The following is a 14,875-nucleotide window of genomic DNA, read 5'->3' on the forward strand; positions in this document are numbered from 1 at the left end:
GTTGTGCCTGGCGCGGTACCAGCCTTTGCCCTGGGGGCGAGAGGGTCTCAGAGCAAGGGAATGAAGGGAGGATCCTGCTGGGAAGGGGGAGGCTGGCTCCAGCAGCTCAGCTGATGGCACTAGGGTCCCATCCCCTCCATGCCCTCCTGCAGCAGCACGTCCCCCGAGCACCCACCGGGCTCACCTCCACAGCCTCAATGATGGTGACCACGTCGCCCTTGCGGAAGGCCAGCTCACGGGCCTTGGGCTTGGTGTGGTCATGCTTGGTGACGCACTGCGTCCCGGGGGGCCAGTGTTTCTGCAAGGGAGAAGGCAGCATCAGCAGGGACAGCAAGAGCTGGCCCCTCTTTGCCTCCCACAGCCGTTAGGGCCAGCCCCAAGGACCATCTGAAGCCCTGGCTGGGGACAAAGGGCACTGCGCATGAGCCCTGCTCCACACCACTGTGGTCCTGGGGGGGACATGTCACCCCGATGTCAGCAGGGGAAGTGCTGGCAGCACCCGCTCACCGCGGACATGGTCGGCTGTCAGTGCATCAGGGACTCCCTGTCCTCTCCTGCTGCCACCTGCAGAGAAGAAACCAAAGGGGGCTGTGGAGGGATGGGGCTGAGCTGGCCCGTCCTAGGCCACCAATGCTGTCCCCACAGGCTCCTCTGGCCAATATAGCTCTTTGCAAGCCTGTCCATCACCCGGGGCAGCCCCGCACCACAGGAAGGAGAAAAAGGCTTAGAGCAGGCTGCAAATCCTGCCTGCGCTGGATGTACCCCAGGGACACTCCTGTCCCAAACCCAGGTGGGAGCAGGACCCAACTGTCCTGGCCCCTGCCCCTTCTCCCTGCCTTGGAGTCCAAAGATGTGCTCCACCGCCCACCGGCGCTGCTGGCACCACAGGAGCTCATCGCCGTGGCTGCAGGGAGGAATGCGGTTTTACCAGGAACTTGTTTTTTCACCTCCTGTTTCAGCAGCTCCAAGTCATCAGGGCCATGAGAGGCTCCAGCCGCGGGGCCCCGCTGACGTGGGACGTGGCAGCGCTGACACAGGGTCTGCCCACTGCATGGGGGAGGATGCTGATGGGCAAGGCTGGGCCGAGACGGGATTGTCACATCCGCTGGCTGTGGGATGATCGCGCAAGGTCACTGTGCTGCCCCTGCCACCAACTTATGCTGGGATGCATAAGGTGACCACTTTCCAATTCAAAATTGCGGGTCTTCTCCTCCTGGAGCCCTTCATCCCCAGTGCCACCTCTGTGGGAGGATCATAGACTCATAGAATGGTTTGGGTTGGAAGGGACCTTTAAAGATCATCTAGTTCCAACCCCCTTGCCGTGGGCAGGGACATCTTTCACTAGATCACTTGCTCAGAGCCCTGACCTTAAGCATTTCTGGGGATGGGGCAAACACAGCTTCTCTGGGCAACCTTTCCAGTATCTCACCACTCTTATCATAAAACATTTCTTCCTTATGTCCAATGTAAATACACCCTCTTTCAGTTTAAAACCACTGCCCTTTGTCCTGTCACTATAAGCCTTGGTAAAAAGTCTTTCTCTGTCTTTCCTGTAAGCTGCCTTTATATATTGAAAGGCCGCAATAAGGTCTACCTGGAGCCTTCTCTTCTCCAGGCTGAACAACCCCAGCTCTCTCAGCCTTTCTTCATACGAAAGGTGTTCCATACCCCTGATCATTTTTGTGGCCCTCCTCTGGACCCGCTCCAACAGGTCCATGTCTGTCTTGTACTGAGGACTCCAGAGCTGGATGCAGTACTGCAGGTAGGGTTTCACCAGAGCAGAGCAGAGGGGCAGAATCACCTCCCTCAATGTGCTGGCCACGCTACTTGTGATGCAACCCGGGATACGATTGGCTTTCCGGGCTGCGAGCGCACATTGCTGGTTTATGCCCAGTTTGTCAACCACCAGTACCCTCCAGTCCTTCTCTGCAGGGCTGCTCTCAATCCATTCATCACCCAATCTGTACTGCTACTGGGGATTGCCCCAACCCAGGTGCAGGACCTTGCACTTGGCCTTGTTGAACTTCACGATGTTCACATGGGCCCACTCCTCCAGTCCACCAAGGTCCCTCTGGATGAGCATCCCCTCCCCCAAGTGAATCAACTGCACCACTCAGCTTGGTCTCATCTGCAGACTTGCTGAGGGTCCAGTCAATCTTACTATACACGCCACTGATGAAGATATTAAATAGTATTGGTCCCATTATGGGCCCTTGAGGGACACCACTTGTTACTGCTTTCTACTTGGACATTGAGCCATTGACTGTAACTCTTTGGATGTGGCCATTCAGCCAATTCTTTATCATCTAACAGTCCATCCTTAAACCCATCTCCCCAATTTAGAGGTAAGAATGTTGTGGGGGACCATATCAAAGGCCTTACAGAAGTCCAGGTAGATGACATCCATAGCTCTTCACTGGTCCATTGATGCAGTCACTCCAACGTAGAAGGCTACTAGATTAGTCAGGCACTAGGTTTGCCCTTGGTGAAGCCGTGTTGGCTGCCTCTAATCACCTCCCTGTCTTCCATTAATTTCGACATATCTTCCAGGAGGATCTGCTCCATGTTCTTATCAGGCAGTGAGGTAAGGCTGACTTGGTCGATAGTTCCCAGTGTCCTCCTTTCTACCCTTTTTAAAAATGGGTGTGATGTTTCCCTTTTTCCAGTCACTGGGAACTTTGCCTGACTGCCACAACTTTTCAAATATGTTGGAGAGTGGCTTGGCAACCCAATTCCCTCAGGACTCTGGGATGCATCTCGTCAGGTCCCATAGACTTATTGCATGTTCAGGTTCCTCAGGTGGTCACGAACCTGATCTTTTACAATTGGGAGGGACTTTGTTCCCCCAGTCCTTGCCTTGAGATTCAGGGGCTTGAGAGATGTGGGAAGTGAGATTACCATTGAAAACTGAGGCAAAAAAAAAAAAAAAAAAAAAAATTGTGTACCTCAGCCTTCCCCATGTTGGTTGTCACCAGCTCTCCCGTCTTATTTAAGGCGGGGGACACATTTTCTTCAATATTCCTTTTCTGGCCAATGTACCTGTACAGGCCTTTCTTATTATTCTTTGCATCCCTTGCCAAATTCCACTCCAACTGTGCCTTAGCTTTCCTGACCCCATCCCTACACATCCAGGCAGCATCCCTATATTCCTCCGAGGATTCACGTCTCTGGTTCCACTGCCTGTGCATTTTCTTCCTACACTTTGGTTTGACCAGGAGGTCCTCACTGAGCCATGCTGGTTTCCTGCCTTCCTTGCCTGATTTTTTTAACATACAGGAATTGAGAGCTCTTGCGCTCTAAGAAAAATGTCCTTAAAGAGCTATCAGCTCTGTTCAGCTCCTTTATCTCTGAGGGCAGTTTCCCTGAGGGTTCCATCCACTAATTCCTTGAACAACTGAAATTATGGATGGTGGGGCCAGTGGGCAAATCCTCTCCTGCTGCCTTAGCAGCACAGGGGGCTGGAGGGGGGACAGTCCACCCACTGGGGCGTTGACACCAAGCCTGTGTCCTCGGTGGCACTGCCTGGGCTGCCGTGCATCCCCATATCATGGCATCATCCCCAAACCCACCACACTCTTAAAAGTCAAGTCATGATTTCTATAGGTTTTGTTCTGATTCCCTTCCTCGAGATCCATTTTGCAGTTGAAATTTCTCTCTGTCACTGCATGGCAGACATTTTCTTTCCTTTTCTACAGGAAGGTGGGATTTCTCAGTGCTCGCAACTCACACCCTTCAGCTTTGCCAAAGATGCCATCTGATGAGACCCACGTTCCACGTAGGCAGATCTGCTTCGTGCCCACCTTGATCCTTCGTACCAGAGAACTAGATAGTGTGAAGCTATCCCAGTAGCTTGGTGCTCCTCTCTGTTTCCAAGACCTCAAAACAACCAGGGAAGCATCAGCTTCCAGAGAAGAGAAACGTCTGAGGAGGGGGAGAGGTGACTTCATTCATGCACTGGTTTTCTTGGTGCTCAGTGAACACGAGAGCCTGGGCAGGGCACTGCGGGGCTGGGACCCAGCGCTGACTGCACTGCTCTCGGGAAACCCCGCTGTTGGCCTCTTGGAAACTTCTAGCCAGAGCAGGACGATGTCTCTCCAGTTCTGCTGGGCTGGGAGAGGCGCGGGAGCCCACTCAGCTCCTTGGAGCAGAGACGACAATCTTTGCTCTATTCCTCTTTTGGAGGGTGAGTCACAGTCACTCCTCTGCATCACCGGTGGTAAACCCACCCTGTTTCCATGACGGTGAGGATCCGAGGACTTACCGTGCTAGTCCCTATCCAGAACAACAACAAAAAAGGGACAATTGCAGCTGCAAGGTTAGTATTAGCAGGCAGCAGTTTTATCTGTTCCAGAAGCCATTGTTACCTAGCACAGACATCCTCTCATCCTGCAGCCCATCTGCGCCATAAGTATTATCTTGGTGGACTTAGAGATGCAAAGGCAGCTGCTCCGTGCCTGTTCCCCAGCAGGGACAGCCAAAGTCTGACGTGACTGGATGCAGCTCAGCTTACTTCCAGGATGGGTGAGGACCTCACGGGCACAGAGCTTAAGGACAGGGTCCGCTCCATACCCCTTGCCGTGGTACAACCTGGTACAAGGAGGGACATGCTGGCTGAGCCAGGAAGGATGACAGTGGCTCTGACAGTTGGTCCTTCATTTTCTGCTGCTCCAGGACAGTAATTTCTTGTGAAAAGCAGCAACTATTTGCTCACTCCTGCCCCTGTGTGCAGACAGCGGGTGGTGCTTGGAAGGGACGGATCCTCCACTCTGAGAGCCCAAGGGCCCGGCTTCTCTTCTGCCCAGCTGGCACTAGGGCTCGGAGTGCCGGACATGCACCCCCACATGGGTACCTGCCGCTGGCAGAGCCTGGAGACTGGCCAGCGCCTCCACCCAGCCACCAGCGGGCAATGGCAGTGAATCACCTTCCTCCTGGTGCCACTCACATGCCTTGTCCTAAAGCAACTATTTGTTCTTGGAGATGTTTGGCCCATGTGGTTCCCACCACTGGAAAGAACATTCCCACAAGCAGGATGCGTGGGCAGAAAGCCTGGGAGGAGATATTTGCCCCCCTCTTTGCTTTGGAGCTGTTCTACCCTTTTTTTTAATCAGTTAACCTGAGTATTTGCAATGAGGATGAGAGTACAGAAACATGGTGGGGTTTGGTGGAGCCATCCCAACCCTGAACTGGAGAGTTCAGGCTTGTTTCCAGTGCACAGTTACCCCAACTGAGGAGCTGCCAGGACCCAACGGCACAGCGGCAGAAGAGGGGACATACGCATTGGCAGATTGCACCCCTGCATTGAAATCGGAGCCGGATGCATTGTGCACACACCTTTGAAACACAAGCTGGAGAACTTTTTTACAAACACCCGGACACACTAAGGGTCACTTGGAGAAACAGCAAGTACAGCTCTTCTGCTGGAAAAACAGGTGACACCTGGCCATTTTCCCCACTGACCACAACACTCTCAACACTACACCACTACGTCCATCCCTCCCCACTGACAGAGCAGACATGACAACATGTCACCTGCTCTCAGCAACTCTAACAGACCCTCGCACTTACCTCCCAGCAACGTCCGTGCAGGGCCTTGGGGGCAATGATGTCTCGGGGTAGCTCGCAGCTAAGCCTGAACTCAGATTCCTGAATTCCTAGAGAGTAAATTCTCTTTCATATGGAGCAGCAAAGCTTTATTTTCAAGGGCATGCTCTCAGAAAGAGCTACTGCGTTATTTCCTGATTTCTCTTCTGGTAAGGGCTGCAGATGCAGCGTCCCAGAGGTCCTAGTGCCTGCCGCCTGCAGAGTCAAACATTAATCAGAGATGACTCATTATTTGACAACACTTAAAACAACTTTTACCCTTTGAGGGCACAAGTACACACCCTCGCTAGAAATGAACTAGAGATCAGATCCTATATCCTGCAGCACTGTGTAGCACTCACAAAAAATTAATGATCCACTACGTAAGTAGGGAGATTTGCTGTTACTGCCTCGATTGCCATGATCAGAGCAGCTACCCGAGGAGCGGGTGCCCATGGTGGCAGCAGCTCTCCAGGGAGACTGAGACTCAGGAGAGGATGTTGTGGGCCCAGGGATCCCGAAGCCTAATCCCGTCTCAGCACCAACTTCTGTGAGACTTAGGGGATCCAAGAGCACGGCCGTGCCTTGCTGCTCTATAGGGCATGAAAACACAGATGCATCACAGGCTGGAACGGGCAATTGCAGAGAGACCTTTAAATGAACACCACTGTCAAATGGCAGCGGCTTATCTATATCCTCCAGCATCTGCAACTCGTGGGGAGGGAATAATCGCCTCCACAGCTCATCATCCCAGCCAGAAAACTGGAGACCAGTTTCGCATTAACGTTCAACATTTCCAATATTCTGAGCAACCTGGTGAAAAAGAAGAAAATGCAGTTTCAGGCAAACACCATACTTCATTCAGGGGTCTTGGTTTTTTTTTTTGTGCGTAATTTTTTGTTTTGATTTTAATAAAATGGTGTTTAAGCCTTCAAAAAATACTGGCAATTCAAGGGCAAAGGCAGCATAGAAGAAAACTATTCTAAACTAGCCAGTAGTTTCAGCTCCTGGTTATATTTTTCCATCAACAAACAACTTCCCCAAGCCATTCAAGCCGGTCTGTTCATAGGATTCAAGGAGCACTCCTTGCATTATCCCCTGGATTTGTAAGGATGGATCCTTAGATACCAGGTCTGTTCAAGCTTGAGAATGAACACAAGAGTACATCCTTGCAGCCCCTGCGCCACACTCCTGGGGCTCAGCATCAGATCTCCTGGGGTCTGCGCGGTACTCTCTGCGACAAACGGAGATGTTTCATACTTTTGGGTTTTGCCACATCCGGTCGTTGTTACAGACGTGACCACGGCCCAAAGAACTCAGCATCACACACAGGGAACAACGTGCTCAGACTTAATAAATGGGCTTTCCCTGTCCTACTGTATGGCCAGCAAAAAGACTCCCACTTGCTTCTGCCGGAGCTGGTCTCCCCCTTTACATATCTGGGTATCTACCACCCAGTCAGTGCCTCAGTCTTTAATACACTGATCCCCAAAACTTCTCTGGTGCAGCAAAGTAGGTATCTGCACTGCACAGCCCAGTTCAGTGTTGTACAGCTGAATCACCAGCATGCCCAGGTCCCTCCAAAACACCCTACAGTGAGCCAAAACATCAAGATTTTGTAGCACTTCCAAAGTCGCTGGGTAAATGTACAATAGTATGGGAAATGTTTTTCTCACATCTTAGGCTGAGGCTTTAACCACCTGTCAGTCTCCTCCTGGCATCCTTCCTTTGGGTCGGGGGAGTCAGGCTCACAGTCAAAAGCGCAATGTCCTACAGAACAAACTGCTGTGCCATTCCTGGAAAGATGAAAGTTACCCAAGGAAGCAGAGGTTGGAGCAGGAAGGAGGAAGGATGGGCAACAATATTCATTAGGAACAGCAGCATGTTTTGTACAGAAAACAGCTCCTTTCTTCTCAGCACAGATTCGGGCATTAGCAGTCCAGAGCCCATGGGCTTTCTTTTGCCAACTGAACTCCCTCAAGTCCATGCTGACAATACAGTTGGATTCACCAGAAATGTGCCTTCTCAGCTTGAGGAATCTGCCCTGCATTTCAAGCCTTTAAAAAGGGAATTAGGAAATGGCAGTGTGTCACAAAAGCAGACAACTCTTCCATACCTTCCCTACCTTGCCTACAACAACTCGGGGGGGGATTCTTTTTACCTCTCCTTTTAGCATCTAAGTCAAACATCCAGGTCCCTTCTGGCTCCCTCTACAGCCAAAGGAAAACTGGGCACCTCTGGAGTGCAGCTCAGCTGACCCGCTTTCAGACGGGGTCACCTTAAGTAAGCCAAGCTGTCCGGCGGGGCTGCTTGCTTCTGCTGCTCCTAAGGGCAGCATAGGATGTCTAACTTGGTCTTTGACATCCAATCTCCAGCATTTAAAGAGAACATCACTGAGTTTAAAAACCCCTTTTCATAGCAAAGATTTATATTTCAACCCAACAACACTGTTGGGTCATTTGGATAGAGGATCATTTGAAAGTGTATTTCACCCTAGATAATGGCTGGAGCTTTAGATGGTGCCTCAACCTTACCCTGCTCCAAGCAGCCGTACACAACACGGGTTCAGATGCTGTTATGCACCCACACACTATGCACACTGCAGAAGCCAGACTGATGCTTCCAAGAGGGATTCCCCTCCGTCCCCAGCAGCCCCAAGGAGCAGCATGGACAGCAAAGATCTTTTCACTACACCCTTATAGAGCAAATAGCAATGCACAAATTTATGCCCCAGCAAGAAAGTAGATTGGGCATGCTCAAGGGACAAGTGGAAGATGCACTGCCACAGCTGACCACCTCAGCTTGTTACACCCAAACCCCGCTGTTGTGGCAGCTGTTTTATCTGGACAGATCAGGCCTTCGCTGCAGTGTCCATGCTTGTGTGTTGCGACTGTTTTGGGGGGTGACGTGCAGCACAGAGGCATGTTCCACATCTGGGTTCTTGGTCTTTACAGGCATCTATGTCACTTACCCTGAATGGGGACTGCTACATCAGTTAAACTCTTCAGTATTTGGTATTGTAACTTGTCTTTCATCTCTGGCAGCACTTGTGGCAGTGTCTAATGGTTTTACTTCCTAATTTCTAATGAGGGAAGCTTTTTGGAGTGGATGCACCATTTCACCCTCTTTTGATCTGACTAAGGTAGAAGTCTAGAAATGGCTCACAATATTTCAACACTTCCCAATCTTTCTGACTTACCAGAAACAGATGAGGATAACTGCATGGGAAAAGGAAGATCAGAGTCAAGGCTTCGGTATGAGGTTATGGTAACATGAAATGTACAAAAGGATGGCAGCCGCTCCAGCCGAGCCAGCTAGCTGTGAGCACCTTTTAGTTCAGAACACACTGCAGTGTAATAGTTAAATACAACAATGCATCTATTTAAACATCTATGGAAGTGCTGAAATACATCCCTCTTCAAATACATATTTCTGTATGGCTTATAACTCCTAACCCAGAATATTTAAACAGAACCTGCTTTACACCCCAAAAAAAAGTACTTAAAGAAGAAACAGCTTGATTTGACAATAAACAATGCAGAAATAATGTTTTTCAGTAAGTTCTAAAAAGCAGCTCAAAATACTCCAAAAAGCCTGAAGGAATGTGAAGAGTGATTTGAAACTGAAGTTTAAACGAAGAACATATGCATGAAGCTGAAGCCTGTGACCAGCTGGTAGCTAACTGGCAACATCACATAGAGCAACAAAAGCGTTCAACTCTGTTTTTCTCCATTGTACTCTTTTTCCAGGTACCATTATGACAACACTAAAGCCATGTTACAGCCTGTCCTTCACGCATTGGCTTGGCCAACTTTGCCAAAACCACCAAAGAGGCTCTAAGCAAGCAGCTATGTATCTCTGTACAACTCTGCACATCACTGCTCCCCAACAGTAACCTCTGAAGTGCAAGACCCCCGCTCCAAAAGGGGTGGGGTAAAAAAACCCGAACCCATATAACAAAACATGGCAGTTTCAGCCATTTCACGCCAGGCTAGAAAGTGCCTCCAGTTTGAGGATAGAAATCTAAAGTAATAAAGAAAATGTATAAAGAGTACACACAATACCAAAGGGTGGTGGGGGTGTGTGTTTATTTTTTTTCTTTAATAGTACCTAACTGTCTACCTGTTTTGCTGCGGGAAGAGTTTCTTCTAGAGCAAGGGAGTGGGAGGGGAAGGAGACATAACAGAAGGAAAGGAACTGTTGCTACAGGCAACTTCACTCTTACACAATGGTGCAATTTCTGTAGTGATTATAGTACAATTTAAAACTACCGACAGTACACTATTTCAAGGAAAAGTTATTAAAAATGTAAGATATCAGACTAAACCAGGACCTCTTCATATATAAAAATTGGAACCATATGAACATTATTTTATATATGCAGTATCATTATTAGGCAGCATCTTCTTTTTTGTAATTTTTTCCACCTCCTTCACTCTCTGCTCTTCTAGCTGTCTCTCTTCTTTTTTTTACTGCATGCATTAAATATATTTTTGGAATGGGCCCCTTGCCATCTCCCAAGTCCCCTGTTTATTTTTTTTTTCTGAAAGCCAGCATTTTTAAAACATGCAAGGAGAAGGAAGAGAGAAAATTGTAACAACCCCACCGAAATGAAAGCAGCTGTATGAAGGAAATGTGTAGAAATCTGCAGTTCTTCCCCCCCACACTATGGAAGCTGGAATTTAAAGTTATTTAGAAGATCATCACCCTGACTACACCATATATAGTAATTAAGCTTATATTGCAAACACTCACCTAAAGCTAAGGTAGCCAGCTACTTTGAAAATAAGAAATCAAGAGTATTTTGTCCAAGCTGAAGTCTTCTTAATCAAATTTCTGCACTGAACCACAGAGGTTTCAGGCAAGACTGGCTACAGCAATTTTCATACTCGATTCTCTTTCATCATATTTAACACAAGTAACTGTAGGATTTTAATGTTTGCTTATTCGATATTGGTCAAGAAAGTCAATGCTTCCATTGCAAAGAAACAGCACGGTCTGGCAAATTTTAAGTGTCAATGAAAAATAAGTAATTATATGTAAATGACATTTCCTAATGCATACTAAACTAAGAATGACTAAGCAAACAGAATGGAAGAGGGCTTGAGTTATGTGCTGTACAATTTTATGTGCCACAATAAGTTCTATGGTTTTCCACATAGGCAATAAAAAATGTGACAGAAGGCTCAACGGCAGATAGAAACATTTAAAACAAGTAGCATTAGATTTAAAGACAACTGGACCCTTATTTGAAATATTCACTCACTTTGATGAATCCCTTTACTAAAAAGTGAGCAACATCAACACAATTTCTGGTGTTATTAATGATAGAAATATAATAATAATAAATAAAATGCAGACCACATCTCTCAGTAGTTTAAAAGTATTAATTGCAGTGGGGATCTCCGGTATACCACTGCTAGGAACATTTACCAAAGTGTCCTCCTTAACTGTTGCTAACTGCTCTGCTTTTCTACTTGTGCATGGGCTGTGACATCATCTCACTCCTGACAGCTCCAAAGCATCCAACTTACCTTTCTAACAGGGATCTTGCAGCCCAGGTTCATCTGACGATGCAAGATATGAGAAAGAAAACACATCATAAAAATAAATACATTGCAGTCATGTTTTTAACAGCAAAACTCAGCAGGCAAAGGATTAAAAATAAAGTTTAAAAACTGTTTAAATAGTTCTGGAATTTTGCTTTACCTCAAGTAAGAAAATGTGACAAACTGATCAAGCTTTAGATTCCCTGGAATGAGCGCTCAGTTACAGCATTTGAGACTTCCCTTAAAAGCTTTTCTATAAATAATGACTGCAAGCATTCAGAAAAGCAACGCGAGTTTCGTAAAAGCCAAGTGTGAGTGCCTGGGGGCTTGAAGTACATCTCTGACAAATTCAAGTATTAGTCTTTCCTTACGAATCAGAAGGTAGACAGGTCTCCTTCCTGGAGAGAGTGTTGCTATCAATATTATTTTAACAGAGCAACTCAGCAGTGCAGAGGAGTCAAAACATTGCATTTAACACAATTTCGTAAGAAAAAAACCAAGAGGCGGCAGAACTAAGGAACAACATCCACAGCATGAGCTGCTGTGCCAAGGTTCCAGCGAGGCTCCTGGATAATGCTGTGATACCCACCTGTCAACAGTATTCCTGACATGACACCTTCAAGAACATGCTGCCTGCCACTGCCAGGATTTAACAGGCTTGATGCCCTGCTTAAAGTCTTTTCTACAAAAAGTCCCATTGCCTATGGTGCGGATAAAAGTGACATGTTAGAAGTAAAAAGCAAACAAACATGCTTTCCCTTTAACGAAACCTTGCTGCTTCTCTAGACATTTGCCATCCTTGGGACTCTGCCTTGGTTTTTCTAGCACTTTGAAATTAGTTTCTAGATTGCATTGTCACAGGCCTAAAACCACCAGGAACATATCAACTTCTGTGATAATTTTTATCATATAAATAGCCAAGTAAGAAATTATCTTTGCTACTTTACCACCAAAACAGACACACCCCGCCTCCCCAAACAAACACACACAAAACAACCCTTTGACCTGCACTTGATAATAAACAGAGTTTCCTAGGGAGGAATGTCAAGTGAATGAAAAGCTCAGTTCAGAGCTTCTTTCTAAAAACGTTAAAGATCTGAGACAACTGAGTGCATGCAAGATTTTACAGCTGCCTGGTAATCTTCTTAACTGCAGTAATCATACAAGAAGTTCTCCCTCAAAAGCACACAGAATAGCAGAATATTTCACCTCTGTCATTTAGACCAAGTCTTTGGGGGTCTCCGTGGATATTTCTGTTACTTACTGGCATTTTTCCATCACTCACCTATTGTAGTTTTATGGGCGTATGCAAGAGTAGAAGTTTTTTCCCTACCTCCTATCACATTTTTTATTTTGGTGGTAGGATTCTAGCACTAGTCTCTGAATACTAAATACAAACCTATTGAAACTGCACTCAGAGCTTACAATGAAGTCGGATATTTTTTCCTTCATAATTTCCAATCTGAGACATAAAACATATTGTTCAGTATAACTACCCATGACAGTAACAACTGTTTTGCATTTAGGAATTTCTCACCAGAATGTGCTTTCACAAGATGCACATACTTACTCCTCATTAAAATTTTGCGAACTCATTGAGTAATATACAACAGCTATTTTAAAAGCTCACAGCAACATTACAATGCTATTTAAGACAGGAAGGAAATGCAACATCCATTTAAGCTGCAAAGGGCTCTAGAAAGACGCAACTGAAAACCCCACATACAAATTTAACTAGAACATGATTCATTCACATCAGTGACAAGACAGTATTTGTCATCATAATGGATATGACTTAAAGCTCATAAGAAATAGCAATCATCTTCTAGCACAGAATTTCTTATAGCAGTTTTTTGAGTCCATAGTGCACCCAAGTATGTTGCCTTGAAGATCATCACCACTTCCTGCAGCACCCACCGGTATTCAGTCAATCAACTGCCTGTGTCATCATCGGCTTTTTCCAGGCATCAATAATTCTTACACTTGCTTTTTTTTTTTCCCCCTCTTTTTATCTGCTTTTGCTTATAGTGAGAATGAGAAGAACAAAACCTGATCTCACTGGAAATGCTATACCTGAAGGCTTAATTTAGATTTCAAATCTTAATGTACAATTTCCTAACTAAAAGCAAAGTAACATTTTCAGGAATTCATGAAACAATAACAATGGAAACAATCTAAATGTTTCATCACCTGGCACAGCATTGAAAACAGTATTTACTCACAGAAAAAAAGCCCAACTAATACAAAACCTTGCCATGTAAGCCCATAAATGTATATTTGAAAAATCAGGGTAAGGTAATTATGCATGAAATAAAACAGCATGGAATAAGTTCAATAGCTAGATCAAGTATTGTTGGAAAAACAACGTTGCAAATATGTTAAAAATCGTGATGAGTATGTCTGAAATCAAAAGCCTTACATAGCAATTTACCTTGCGAGGAAAGATGTTAACCTCTTCTACATGGTCATGTAAAACAGGTTGTACATCCAGCAGCCCTCCAAGTACATTTTCAGAGATAGTTGTAGCTCTGCTTCTGGTTTCGTCACCTTCTCTTTCACAAGTCTATTGCTTGTTCCCTCTATTTTTATTAGTCTGTGAATGAAGAAAACTGGATTAGTAGCCCAGTTCTTTACTATTTAGGAAGCCATCCTTAATAGCATTTTAGTTAAAAATCCTTCATACTATTGTCAGTTGTTTGTCACCACAAAATCTTCCCCGATTTGTTCTATTTCTTGTCATTATAGCAATTATTATAGCAGCTGACAGTAGTGGATTAAATTTATTACTGAAATTTGCACCTCTAATGCAACACAGAATGAATGCCTATGCTAAAAGTTTTGTTTTGTTAAGCAAAAGCTTCCGCTTGAGTATCTGTCTTGCATTCAGACTGCTGCAATGTCCAACAGGTAACTTTAAAAAGTTACTCTTGGCAAAGACAGTATATCTGCAAAAACAGGGAAGTTTTTCCAATGGTAAGAGGACTTTCAAAAGAAAAGGCAATCTGAGACTCTCTTAGAATCTTTGTGCTCTGCAAACACAAATTTAACTGTAATTATTTCTTTGATTATGGTTATTATATCAACCACAAAACTGTAGTTAGGCCCAAAAGATTTTAAGCTTTTTATCACAAGTGACATGAATATCTATATGATGCTACACTCCAGACACTGGTGCCCTCAATATTCTAGAACATTTCTGAACAGGTTGTAGCTCACACCACCTCCTCCTCTTCATCCTCAGCATCCCTTCTCTGTGAGCAGTTCTCAGAAGTCAGCTGTTTCTAAGCTTCTATTCATACAACAGTTTCTAGGCTCAACAAACTACAAAGAACAGTGCAGACCAACTTCAGATGCATGGCTGATCTCACAGGCAAAACAGACTTATCTCAGCTTCTTTAAGAGCGAGGAGTAAATACTGGCACCCTGCTGTAAATTCTCTGGTATAAAAGTGGACATTAGAAAAGAACTCCAGTAAAGACAACTCTGAATGACCACACAATAATCTCTTAGAAGTACACAATCTTCTTCCCAGGCCAAACAAAAAACTTGACAATTCTTGTGGTCAGATATTTTCAAAGCCGTAACCTAGACAAGACTTAAATACTATGTCCAAAGATGACTGAACACTTGGAACAAAAAGGTTTTAGAGACATTGGCTTGAACAGTCAAAAACAAGTTCAGTTGTGGAATAATTTTCAGGAATATTTCAAGAAATACACTTGAGATTTGATTCTACTATTGATGCA

The 14,875-nt window shown here is 45.6% G+C and overlaps 1 protein-coding gene across 1 annotated transcript in view; it reads right to left on the minus strand.

The window, feature by feature from the left end:
* MATK (megakaryocyte-associated tyrosine kinase) overlaps positions 1-516 on the minus strand; it is a gene marked incomplete at its 3' end in the record, with an annotated part of 3,574 nt that extends 3,058 nt beyond the window's left edge. The window contains exons 1-3 of the mRNA XM_009576551.1: positions 508-516; positions 185-298; positions 6-30 (exon numbers count right to left, since the gene is read on the minus strand). Coding sequence (XP_009574846.1) covers positions 6-30; positions 185-298; positions 508-516 — 148 coding nt within the window. The remainder of the gene's footprint in view (positions 1-5; positions 31-184; positions 299-507) is intronic.
* Between the last annotated feature and the right edge of the window lie 14,359 nt (positions 517-14,875).

Source organism: Fulmarus glacialis, unplaced genomic scaffold (genome assembly GCF_000690835.1).
Source record: "Fulmarus glacialis isolate BGI_N327 unplaced genomic scaffold, ASM69083v1 scaffold8664, whole genome shotgun sequence".
NCBI classification, from domain to species: domain Eukaryota; kingdom Metazoa; phylum Chordata; class Aves; order Procellariiformes; family Procellariidae; genus Fulmarus; species Fulmarus glacialis.